At 39.7% G+C, this 13,667-nt stretch overlaps 1 protein-coding gene across 1 annotated transcript in view; it reads right to left on the reverse strand.

The window, feature by feature from the left end:
• Positions 1-4,242: 4,242 nt before the first annotated feature.
• LOC148083352 (uncharacterized) overlaps positions 4,243-13,667 on the reverse strand; it is a 90,217-nt gene continuing 80,792 nt past the window's right edge. Inside the window, exons 14-17 of the mRNA XM_087786555.1 lie at positions 12,436-12,546; positions 12,277-12,374; positions 7,507-7,576; positions 4,243-5,377 (exon numbers count right to left, since the gene is read on the reverse strand). Of these exons, the coding sequence (XP_087642681.1) occupies positions 5,117-5,377; positions 7,507-7,576; positions 12,277-12,374; positions 12,436-12,546 (540 nt within the window). The 3' untranslated portion in view covers positions 4,243-5,116. The remainder of the gene's footprint in view (positions 5,378-7,506; positions 7,577-12,276; positions 12,375-12,435; positions 12,547-13,667) is intronic.

Raw genomic sequence — 13,667 nt, forward strand, 5'->3', positions numbered from 1 at the left:
CAAAAGACTTCTACAGCCACTGAACAAAAGTCGAACTATTCTTTTGAACTTTTACAAAAAACAACCCAATAAAACCACCCAAAAGTATAAAAAATACATAAAAGTAAAGGTTAGTCTAATTCTAATATTTGTTCAGGCTTTTACTTGATTTTCTGGAACTCCTGTTGTGTTATCAGTTTTATCTTGAGCTTTAAAGTATATACTTTATTGAATAATGTTTTGATTGTTTAAGCGCTTTGTGACCCTGGTCTAGAAAAGCGCTATACAAATAAAAATTACTTACTTACTTAATATCAAATAAAATTAAAAATCTACAGTATCTAAGTAGATAAAAGCCAACTGTTGACATCAAAGGAGAGGTTTTCCTTCTTTCAAAAACCTCCTCCGGATCAAAGGCAAATTTAAAGGTTCATTAAAAGTGGTGTGAAGGATGTGGGTTTTTCTGGGTGCAAAAGTGAGTTTGACAGGTAGATGTGGGGGGGATCCAGTGGGACGCGTGTCTGCTTTGATAAGTGAGTGGCTCTGTGTGGTGGTCGAGTGGAGACACGGAGCTGAGTTGGCTGATGGCGTGTGCCTCGCAACAGCTGCCTGCTCTCCTGACACACACACACACGCACACACACACACACACGCACACGCACACGCACACACACACACACACACACACGCACACGCACATGCACGCGCACGCACACGCACACACACACACACACACACACACACACACACACACACACACACACACACACACACACACAAACACTTTTTCCTGTGTAGTTTTGACTCATCAGTAAATATGTGAAAACATAAAAAGCCAAAATACACTTATTTTTAACTACAGATTATAAGTTTGAAATGAAATTGAATTTCTAATTTTCAATTTTAGTTTACAACTAATCTTGAATTTTACTTTGTTAAAGTTACATTTCGTCTTCATAAATATTTGTATCAGTGACTTTATGTTTATCGTGATCCTAATGGGATTTCAAATATATGTATTAAATATTAATATATTAAAGTTGATTTATATCATATATTTGTGTATACATTAAAAGTCACTGAAACCTTTTTAAAAGCAATAAAGCTCAACTTTAATACATTTTTTTAAACTTAAATCAAACATTGTAGCTCATTCTTTTTTTGCTTAATTTAATAATAAAAATGTTGTATTTAATTGCTTGTATTTTCTTGTTTCTATTTTTGCCTATTTTAACTTATTTGTGTTATCATTGACAAAATAAAAAGTATCTCTATTATATTTTTTTGGTCATTATTCTGAAAACAAATACTTTTTTTTTATCAGAATCAGAAACAGTTTCATTCACCAAGTATTTATTTATACTACAATTTACAGTGACTCTTTCTATGGCTGTTAATGACTCCTTTATTCAGACAGAATAAAGAATGATTATAAAAATAGAAAAAAAACATGAGTGCAAGAAAATGCGAGATACAGTTTTAAGTTGGCTTGGAATGTTTCAATACCAAACAGAAACTTCTAAAAGACAGAGAACTGTCACCCATTTTGCTTTGCAATAGGTGTCCTGGTTTAACTGAAGTATTGTATTATTTGAAGTACATTTATCTAAAGGTAAACTCCAGAGAATGTTGAAAAAGTTACTGAGATACTGATCCTTGGAGGGAAAAAGGTTCTAAAAGAAGTTAAAGTCTTGTTTATTGGTCGCTCCAAACATCAGCATATGTGTTTGAGCGGAGCACGGTGACCCGACAGTGGTGGTTCGGTGGCTGTCAGAGCCCATTATGTTTCCTCCTATGGCGGGCTGTCAAGCGTACACAAACCACAGGCGAGCACGGCCATGTCTAATTGGCAAAGCGGCGGCGAAACAATAGCTCCAACTATATTAGTAGAATATCTTATTGAATATCATTCCTCGGCCTTGATTAAGTTGGATGGAACCAGACACAGTGCCTGTGCCGCCTTTACTCGCACATTGTTTTTTCCCTGTGGAACAATGAGCGGTTGTTGCATCAGCGAATTTACATGACCCCCCCCTCCCCGAAGCTCTCCCCCCGGCCCTCCCCCCCCCCGAGTACCAAAGCTCTGTGTCAGATCAATTTTGTGGAGAAGTTTGAGAGTTTTGGTCGGATGCGGCGGATACAATGAAGTTTTGGCGCACTGGCGGAGCCGCTAAATGAGCAATTGTTGCTGTTACACGCTCACAGCTGTGGTGGTTTGTGTTTCAGGACCAGAGACAGCACTTTCAGGCCCCGCCAGCCGCGCCAGAATCTACTCTGAAAAGGGTTGTTTTTGCAGGACGTGTAGAGTTTGTTGCTGCCTCTCCTTGTGTAGTCAATAATCTAACACTTTCAAGAGTCTCAGGCTTAATGTTCCCTTATTTATAGCCAACAAAAAGGGTTAGAGATTGATTTATTTTTCAGAAACTGACCATGTTTATTCAAACCGTAAACGTAAATCGGATTTCCCATGATGCATCACGTTAACCTCAGTCTAATTTGTCAAGTTTCTGACAAAGTAGGTCATCATTGGTCACAAATAAACAATATTTAAAAAAAACATGCGTCTAATAAGGTGGCCTTGAAGTGCAAAACAAGTTTCCCAACTTGTTCGATTGTTTCAGAGTTTTTAAAAAACATTTTAAAGTTTGTAAATGTGTTTCAGGAAGCTGCAATTTGTTTCAAGAGTTTGCAATTTTTTTTCAGGAAATTGGAATTTCTTTCAGAGTTTTCAAATTCTTCAGAATTTGTAAATTTGTTTCAAAGTTTTTTAATTTGTTTCAGGGTTTGTAAATGTGTTTCATAGATTGTTAATGTGTTTCATAGGTTGTTAATGTGTGTCATAGTTTGTAAATGTGTTTCATAGATTGTAAATGTGTTTCAAAGTATGTAAATGTGTTTCATTGTGTAGTTTTACATTTGTTTCATAGTTTGTAAATTTGTTTCAAAAGATGTAAATGTGTTTCATACTGTAGTTTGTACATTTGTTTCATAGTTTGTAAATGTGTTTCATCACTTCTGGGTGACCATATATTTATGATGAGTCATGGTTTATTATCTTCACTTGAACTCCTAATAATGATCACTGAGAATATGTATCAACCTCAATAGATGAATGTTACATGAAGACTGCAGTCCTTGGATCAAACTCACTCGTCTTCATTGCTTGATCTTCTTCTTCAAAAACGATCCTAAAATTGCTCAAACCTTTAGTGATAAAACTCATGACTTCCTCCAAACATCACTTTGCACTTGTTTACACTCAACAGAAGACATGAAAATGTTATTAAAATTGAAAATATGTGAATTTTTCATGAAGGTCTTCCGCCCCAATTTTGCCCTCTTTTCCCTTGACATTGTCATGCTCCCCCCCCCCCAAAAAAAGAAATCTGTAAGAGGTCATTAGTTAAATGTTCATTTTCGAGTAGTTTGGACGTAATAGACTTTGTAGGGGGTCTTCTGAGCCCTTCCCGCCCCCTTACAATTAACAAAAGGACTTTTAAAATCAACTGAACTGAACTGAACACACAAGTCAGGACCTATCCTTTAATTAGTGTGTTATACTTGTAGTTAAAATTTGAACAAACTTGGACGTATGCAATTTTTTCATGGGGGTCTTCTGCCCCCATTGTTCCCCTTTCCTTTGATTTCATTAAGTTGCCCTCCCCCCTAAAACCTTTAATGAGAGGTCGGTATTTCTACTTTTTAGGCAATTTAGTATTAATCAAAATCAGATGTAATTGAATTTTCATGCCCCCTTTCCCACCCCCTTACAAGTAACAAATGCACATGCTATTATTTGAATATCCCTTACTTAGTATTTAAAACTTTTTGGGGATTTCATGGGGGTCTTCTTCCTCCCTAGCGCCCCCTTGACCTGACCACACACTCACACACCACCATGCTATTCTATATACTGTATGTAGATGACTTTGAAACACGAGTTTTCTTTTGAAACAAAAAATAAAAGTTTTAATCATTTTAAATACTGTACCAAAATCTATATATTCCATTTGTACCCAAGATCAGTGGTCTCAAACTAAACTGGCCAGGGGGCCACCGGATTCCAATTTTTGGGGGCCTTAGAGGGGGGGGGGGGTCTTCCAGCAGTTTTTCAAGGTAGTTATTTTTCTAATAATAAATTAGCTAGCTGTATAGTACTTAAAAACATCCAATAAATTGATTCTTGCAGGACAGCCACACAGGACAGTCACGTACACCCCTAGAGTTGAGGCACGTTACTGCAGTGCCTCATTGCCGGATTTTTCTCCTTCCTTTATTCATAAATCAGCAATAGCACCTCTTTCAGAAATACATTCAAGACAGTAGTACACAAATATTTCTGTAAATTTCCTTTTTGGTTATTCTGAGGAAGATCAAAAGACAAGTGACCCAGTTTATTTTGGATAAGAAGTTTCTGCTCTGTATTTGATCGCAAAATACAAAAAATCAGATATATTTTGCTGATGAAATGCCAAAAACGTTTAGAACGTACTGAACATGCATCTTAACACATATGAATACAAATATTTATATTAATTTTTGATGTTTCTTTTTTCTTTAACTATCAGAAGTTGTAAAATATGTAGTCCCTTGCTCTGCCTGCACATATAAGAACTTGAGAACATCAGAGTATCATGTAATCATTGACCAAAAATGTTCCGAGGCAAATTTAAATACATCAAACTGGGCAAAAATATACGTCCAATACGGTGGCCTTGAAGTGCAAAACAAGTTTCCCAACTTGAACTTGTTCAATTGTTTCTGAGTTTATAAACCATTTCAAAGTTTGTAAATGTGTTTCAGGAAATTGGAATTTCTTTCGGAGTTTGCAAATTCTTCATAATTTGTAAATGTGTTTCACAGTTTGTAAATTTGTTTCAGAGTTTGTAAATGTGTTTCATAGATTTTAAATTTGTTTCATAGTTTGTAAATGTGTTTCAAAGCATGTAACTGTGTTTCATACTGTAGTTTGTACATTTGTTTCATAGTTTGTAAATGTGTTTCCAGCACTTCTGGGTGACCATATACTTATATCAAACTGGGTAACTCGTGTTCAGCTGCACATTTATTGAACAGTTGAAACCATAAATCACACTTTAATCATTATTAATGGTGTTTCTGAGACGTTTTTTGTTTGTCACAGTCTCTCCACCTGCAGGGGTCTGGAGTCGTCCAGAGGGTTGGCTATGACGGAGTTGTGGATGATCATGAAGAGAGGCAGGTAGGCCAGGAAGCCCAGCAGATCCAGCGGCGGGACGTTCTGCAGCTGGAGTCTGACGGCGGCCTCTTGTTCCAGGTGGATGCCTCCGGCCTTCAGCTCCAGCAGGAGCTGCTCGGAGCTGATGAAGCCCTGCTGGGGGTCTTCCTGCTGCTCCTCCAGGAGGAACAGGAACAATTGCTGCAGGAGTCACAAAAAAAATCAACCGTCTTTAAATTATGGGTCGGATTTCCTCAACCTGTTCCTGATCCGAGTCAACACAGTCCAGATGATAATTGCTTCAGAGGGACAGGGGGGACGAGGGGGGGGACATAATGCTTCTGGCAATTAGCCCATTCCTTCCACTCACCTCTCCAGTTAACACTATCCCTGACCGATCACAAAGCCTCCCTACCTGGCCTGGGTTTTCCACACCCCTGACTCCAGACTTTCATGTTCCCTCCTTCCTTTCAGGGGGCTCGAGAGCGACCAGCTGCCCGGCACGTCCCCTGTATCCGAGATGAGCCGTGTGTCTCGGGCTGATTACAGGGCCGGGGCGGAGTGGACGGCGTGTTCACTGCTGGGCAATTTAATGAGATTAAGGCACCGCTAATCTTTGAAAGGGAAAAGCACCCCTCGATTCCTCTCTCTCTGGCCCGCGTCCCTCATTTCTATGCATGACGGCTGAGTGGCTTCCATCGGGGTAAAAAAAAAAAAAGGAGTCTGATGAAGAATGCTTTGGAATTGCTCTTCAAAGAGGTCGCCAGTGTTTACTTTATTATTCTTATACCACGTCAAAACCCATGGCTCAGGGGCCAAACCTCGCCCGCCAAGTCGTTTAATGTGGAACGCCAGGTGAAAGTAGATACTCAGGCTATTTGATTAAAAATTTGTATTTGTACAATTTTTATTAGTGTTTGTAACTCGTTTCCCCACTTCTATATGTGTGTAGTAGGGGTGTGTATTCGCAAGAATCTAGCGCTACGTATCACGATACAGGGGCAAATTGCGATGGACCAACAATATTTTTGTAGTATTGTCCGAGTACTTGACTCTGGTGTTGCAGAATTTACAGACCACATGACTCCTGATGAAGTCGTAACTGCTTTCATTTGTTACAAAAGCAAAATATGTCCAAACATCAGCTTTAGAAGCTGCTGGAGTCGACTGTATCCTCTCGTCCCCAGTCAGGAACTCACAGGACGCACTTGGTTGGAGCTGACCAACAATCACCTGCAGGATTATTACTCTCTGCTATTCATGTGTTTGGCAATTGTCTCCTCCTGATTATTGTCCGTATTGTATTAAGTGTTTTAGTTGTTAATAATCCCAGCGAGTGTTTTGATCACCATATTTGTTGTTTCTTGTTTAGATTCCCTGGTTTATTTCTGGTTTTGAACAGGATTTAGTGTACGTTTCTGGCTTTGGACATTTAGATAGATTTTGGAATCCTTGTTGTTTTGTGAGATATTGGACTCTTTATATGTTATGTTATTTAATTATATTTTGGGACCTTCTTATGTTAAAATTATTTTACATTTTCCTGCCGCTGTGTCTGCTTGACACTTATCTCTCGCACTTCTGTTACATTCAAACCGTGACAGGAATTATATCTAAAATGTTAGTCTTTGCCTTGATTTGTGTCACTGTAGCAGGATCTTCTGTAGACAAGTGAGGATGGTGTGACTTTTGCCAACCTTGGTTAGGTTAAGGTAAGGTTAACATAATCTAAAATAAACCATATCATGGAATAATCCTTCATTTATGATGCAATTTAAAGTGCCTGCATGGTACTTTTCATCAGCAAAAATGTGACACAATTTGATTAAGTTCATTTCAATTTTTGTCAGTTTAGCTTAACCTTCAACTATTAAATTATAATTTTATGCTATACATGCTTAGCTAGTGGATAACAATGCCAGCTGCGGTCTAAAATACCATTTACCACCCCGTAACATGATTATTTTGAATTGATTCGAACCTAAATAAATCTGTACTTGATTTTTTTTAAATGATTTGTAATATCAAATTGAGGACATTTACCGTATAAGACAGGAAAACATTGTGAAATAAATGATCGATTATGTAGTTAAAGGGGGTGACACTGTGTTCGTTACGGGGTGGTGAAAATGAATAGAACTATATAAACTGAACTATACTACAGTTTTTCTTACATAATAAAACATCTGTATTTGAAGACGATGTTTTGAAAAGAACGGAAGACAGTAATTTTTCGTACAATGATCCAGATTTTAGATCAGATTTTCCGGAACCCTTTCCCCCCCAAAAAAAATCATGATCTTGATGACATTTCCAGTCACATCGTTTACCTTCGCCTTAAAGAGTCGCACTTCCAGCGACCGGAAGTCCATGTCGTTGATGAGCGATCGCATGAAGTCACTGAAAAATAAAAACAAAACAAAAAAAAATCTTATTTAAGGATGCTTTTGGAGGATTTCACACAGTTATGGTGTCTGTGATTTGTGGCGGGGGTCAGTCCCGTGCGATGTTTGGTAGACATGTGATGGTAAAGTGTTCTGAGCCCATTGTGGTTGCTCACCGTGGCCTGGCGAGGCCAAACAATGCGTGGGCACACAGAGACATCCCGCCACAGTAACGACTCAAACCGCTGTGTTTTTTTTTTTGTTTTTTTGGGGGGCGGGGGGTAGCGGGGTAGATGTCGGACGAATAGGGGTGGAGGCTGATAGGGCGGGTGGGCCGGTGGGTGGGGGGGGGGTGGAGCACACTCTGGTGCCACTGGCGGCAACACAAAATCTAGGTTCCCCGGGATAATTAGGGGGAGACACAAGCGATTGTGTCGCACAAACCTTCTCCTGTCCAGCGTGTGGCACAGCGATGGCCGACCCTTCTCTTAACGAGCGCCCGGCGTTAATGAGCCCCTCCTCGCCGAGCTCTCAATGGCCCGGTTGGAGCGAAGAATAGCCCGAGCACCAGGCCATCGAGTGCAGGGCACGCCTGAGTGCTCGCCATTGGCCCTTTTTTTTTTTTTTCGCTCACCAACCCTCGGGCCTGACGGGGATGAGGCGAGACGGGACGGCTAATGATCGTTAATTGCGCTTGGTTTTCGTGGTAAAAGAGTCCAAACGCCGGTCGGGGGATGATGGTCCGGGGCGTGAACGCGTCTGTGGTGGAACTGTAGGGCGGGATGATGGCGAGATAAATTTTTTTTTTCTTTGGGGACTGGCACCCTGCTGAGCAGAAGACAGCGAAGAACCACCCGCTTACGTAATGCTAACATTTTGGCGCCCTCGCAAAGGGGAGGCTGGTTCACAGTTGGTTGAGAGATGTTTTGGGGATTATTTGACCTAATTTTGAAACGACTGGATTATTTTGGGAGATATTATTAACTGAATTAAAATTTGCAAACAAGGGAAATACATTTTTTTTATATAGTAGTATCAAAAGTTTTTAAAACTTTGTTTATTTAAATACAAAACAAACTTTTGTAAACATTTTTGCTTCATTGTGACTATTTTGTTTTATTTGTTCAGGCGTTTCCTTGATTTTCTGGAACTCCTGTTGTGTTCTCAGTTTTATCTTGATCTTTAAAATATATACTTTATTGAATATTGTTTTGATTGTTTAAGCGCTTTGTGACCCTGGCAAAGCGCTATATAAATAAAAATTACTTACTTACTTACTTACTTACTATGTAGGCTGAGAAATATTTCAGTAAATCTATGCGATTAATGGATTTTTGTACAAATATTTGCCGTAATGTTGATGGTTAGGTTGAGTTTTTCTTTCCTTTAAAAATGCTCTTTAGAATTCCTTTAACAGACTGATAATAAACGCTGTCAGACACACAAAAACGTAGTAAACTGTTCAGAAATATTGTTTAGTGTTATGTTAATCAAGGTCAAGTGCCATCTTTCTCTCCTCCAGCAGTAGGAGAAGCTACTAAACTTGACATCAATGGTGAGACGTGGGAGACGGCAGCGTAAATAACTGATTCAATGCAAAAAAGAAGACAGAAGCCTCCAAAGGGAAACAAAAGGAGATGATGACCCAGAACTTGAACTTGTTTTCCAGATTGGTTAAGAAGCTCTTAAATGCTAGCATATTTTGGAAGCGCTCTTAGGAACGTTGTGAAAGAAGGATATTCTTCCCAAATAATCTATTCTTTTCCAAATATTCTCAAGTTTTTTACACACATCTGCGTACATGAGTTATGATAACTTCTTTAAATTAACCTGTAAAACATTAGATTATCTTTGTGGGATTAATTCATCTGTAAAAGAACATTAAAATGTAATAAATAAATGTGCATATGTGCACTGCAAGAAACACACCTCAACTTTTTCTGCACCAAATTATGCATTCAAGAGCGTAGGAATTTTATATTTGGAATAAGAAAACACATTGTAATTTAATGGCTTTCCATCAAATAAACCAAATATAACATTAAACGTACTGACTTTCTAACAACTACACATAAATAAACAGCAAAGACCCTGTGGCTTTTTACAGATCTCAAGGAAACACTGAGAGATTCTTACGAGGCTTCTTTGGCTTGACCTTAAGGTTCTCCTAAGTAGACACTCAATAACGCAGGATCTTTATCAATCCTTCTTGTCTGAACCCTTCTTTAGAGCCTTCTTACGTCCTTAATAACCATCAATTCTTGGAAACCCAGCTTTTCAAGTAGTTATATATTTTTTAAATACACAAATAGCTTCTTAAGAAGACTCTTAGGCTTGATTACAACAGCCTTCTTAGTCTCTTAAGAAGGAAGTCAAAAACACATCAGGGAAACATTTTAATCTCACCTCTCCTTCTTAGCTGAACCCTTCTTAAGAGCCTTCTTGCATCCTTAATAACCACCAATTCTTGAAAACCCAGCTTTTCAGGAAGTTATGTACAGTATTTTTAAATACAATTAGAACTTCTTACAGGGACACATGTGTATCTTACCACTCCTGCTTATCTTTACCCTGATTTGGAGCCTTGTGACATCCTTTGGCTTCATCTTAAGGTTCTCCTAAGACGACAGTTAAGAACACTTATGGGATCATTAGCGACCCTTCTTATCTGAACCCTTGTTTAGAGCCTTCTTACATCCATAAGAACCATCAAATCTCAGAAACCCAGCTTTTAAGGTAGTTATATACAGTATTTTCAAAAACACTGAGAGATTCTTACTTAAGCTTATTTGGCTTCATCTTAAGGTTCTCCTAAGAAGACAGTTGAAAACACTTCTGGGATCTTTAGCGATCCTTCTTGTCTGAACCCTTCTTTAGAGCTTTCTTATGTCCTTAAGAACCATTCAATTTGGGCTAGCCATCACCAGCTATTCAGGTAGTTTTATACTTTTTAAAAACACTAAGAGCTTCTTAAGAAGATTCTTCGGCTTGATTTGGTGCAGCTTATGTGCAGTTGCTTTAACGGTAACCAGGATATGTTCTATTGAAAGAGACAATTATTGCTTTTGTGAATGAGATGTTGGCGAGTTGAGAGTTCTGTATGGCAATGTTGTTGGATCCGGCCCTGGGGGGAGTGTGGCCCTGGAGGAGGTGAGATTTTTAAGGGGGTGACACAGAGCGACAGATGGGACGAGTCAAGAGCCAAAAAAACCCGACAGGGACATACAGTAAAGTCGAGCAAACGTGGAAAGGGATGCGCCTCGGGTTTCAAAGCCCGGCGCGATCACAGGCCGATTGTGTAACAACAGCTCACTTTTAATCTGGGATTAAAGACAACAGGATTAAGTGAAACAGGTAAGAGGATCAATTTGGGATGAGATGACAGAAGGATACTTTTGTTGTCCTGTAGGAGGAATCTTTCTCTCTTCTCATTCAAATCAGGGCGACGAGTTCTTTTTTTTCTTCTTCGCGAGGACGTTTTATACGGACATTCATAATCATTACTATAATTGCCTCGACTCCAGACGACACCTCGGCCTTTCTGCGCCGGTCTGCGGGCCCTTCGCCGCCACAATGAGAAGGGGCCGTAAATCAGAGGACCCGTGACCCTGGACCCGGTCCTTCTCTGAGAGGAGGCTCTCAGAGATGGGGGGTGAGGGTGCAGGCCTTGACCCTGAGGGACCTCCAGAGAAGGCTTGGCTCCACACACTTCCAGGCTGTAAAGGAAGCCACGGACCCTCGGGCGGGACCCGCTCGATGTGTGTGGGAATCTGCGGCATATGGGGGTCATAACGTGGTGGTGCGAGGAGACCGAGGACGATTCAATTAGAGTAATGTTTTCTCTGTCTGCGCCGCGATCCATCCATGTTCCAGGGGCGACGGGAAAGATTCATTTAGAGGCCGAAAAGTTTCATTATCTCGATTAGTAAACTTCTCTTTTGTTTTTATTTGTTCTCAGTTCGATCTTGACTTTAATTTCCTTCTATTACGTCTGTATTAGACGTTAACAACAAGCTAGAGTCGACTGGATTTTGTTTTTGTTACATAAGAATAAAGTTTTGACTGTGAGCACCAACGTTTAATTGGTATAAAAAATAAAAATAAACTAAATATTAGATACTGATCAGGGTTAACAATTATTGTTAATCTTATTGATTCAATGTTTTTTTTAAAATAAAACATCAAAATACTTACATATTTTTTACATTATTTTCCACTTTTACATCATTTTTTCTGGCATTTGTTTGAGAATAAGAATTTAATTAATAAGGGAAAATGTACAATAAATAAAGAATTTATATTATAATTTATGTATTCATGTTTAAGTCTCAGAGAAAAGTGTTATTAAAGATTTAATTCCACATCTATTTAAACACAATTCCATCTATTTTTGTTATTTGTTCCTATAATTATCTCTTGATTTTGACACTTATTATTATATTATATATATATTTTAAAGGTGTTATAACTAGTAAACATAACTACATAAGAATGAATAAGTGGATAGTGTGTTAAAATCTCTTAAATTAAGTTCCATTTTTTAACTGCATAACTTTTATTTTAACATTCATTTCCAAAAAATGGTGCTCTTGATTTTATAGTGTTTTTTTAAATCAATGAATTTATTATTCTCATTATTTCAAAATAAAATGAAAATGTTTTGAAAAATGTGTGATCAGAGATGTATGTACTGGTGTCTCCAGGGGTCTCACTCACTCCATGGTGGCGATCTTCTGGGCCAGACTGGCGATGACGGCGAAGAGCCTCAGATCCACGAGTCCATCTGTTACTTTGAAATCCACCATCTCCAGAATCTGCGAGATTGTGAGATGGTCGACCCTGATAAGTGGCAGAGTAATGAAGTCTCTTCTGTACCCTGTAGACATAGATCTCCTCCTCGTCAGACAGCAGCTCTGCAGGGATGATGTTCTTCAGAGCCAGCAGGACTTGGAAGCAGGAGATGTAGCCGTCGCTGTCGTTGTCCTCCTGCAAGATCAACACAATATAATTTACATAGTAGATAACAGGGATAATCTGTCTGTTTGACCTGTGTGTCCATCCATCCATCCATCCATCCATCCATCCATCCATCCATCCATCCAACTTGTCATCTATCCATCCTTCCATCCATCCATCTTTCAACCCATCCATGCACCCATCTCAGCCTTCAATCTATCCATCCATCCATCCATCCATCCATCCATCCATCCATCCATCCATCCATCCATCCATCCATCCATCCATCCATCCATCCTTCAACGCATCCATGCACCAATCTCAGCCTTCCATCCATCCATCCATCCATCCATCCATCCATCCATCCATCCTTCAACGCATCCATCCATCCATCCATCCATCCATCCATCCATCCATCCATCCATCCATCCATCCATCCATCCATCCATCCATCCAACTTGTCATCTATCCATCCTTCCATCCATCCATCTTTCAACCCATCCATGCACCCATCTCAGCCTTCAATCCATCCATCCATCCATCCATCCATCCATCCATCCATCCATCCATCCATCCATCCATCCATCCATCCATCCATCCATCCATCCATCCATCCATCCATCCATCCAACTTGTCATCTATCCATCCTTCCATCCATCCATCTTTCAACCCATCCATGCACCCATCTCAGCCTTCAATCCATCCATCCATCCATCCATCCTTCAACGCATCCATGCACCAATCTCAGCCTTCCATCCATCCATCCATCCATCCTTCAACGCATCCATCCATCCTTCAATGCATCCATCCATCCATCCATCCATCCATCCATCCATCCATCCATCCATCCATCCATCCATCAACGCATCCATGCTCCAATCTCAACCTTCAATCCATCCATCCATCCATCCATCCATCCATCCATCCATCCATCCATCCATCCATCCATCCATCCATCCATCCATCCATCCATCCATCCATCCATCCATCCATCCATCCATCCATCCATCCATCCTACCCGTCCACCCAGAACTCTCTTCCCACCAACACACTGATCCATCGATCCCACTAACCACCCATCCATTGTATTAACTGACCATACATCCATACATCCATCCCACTTGTCATCTATCCATCCTTCCGTCCATAGA

The sequence above is a fragment of the Callionymus lyra genome, chromosome 3 (genome assembly GCF_982586985.1).
Source record: "Callionymus lyra chromosome 3, fCalLyr1.hap1.1, whole genome shotgun sequence".
NCBI lineage: Eukaryota > Metazoa > Chordata > Actinopteri > Syngnathiformes > Callionymidae > Callionymus > Callionymus lyra.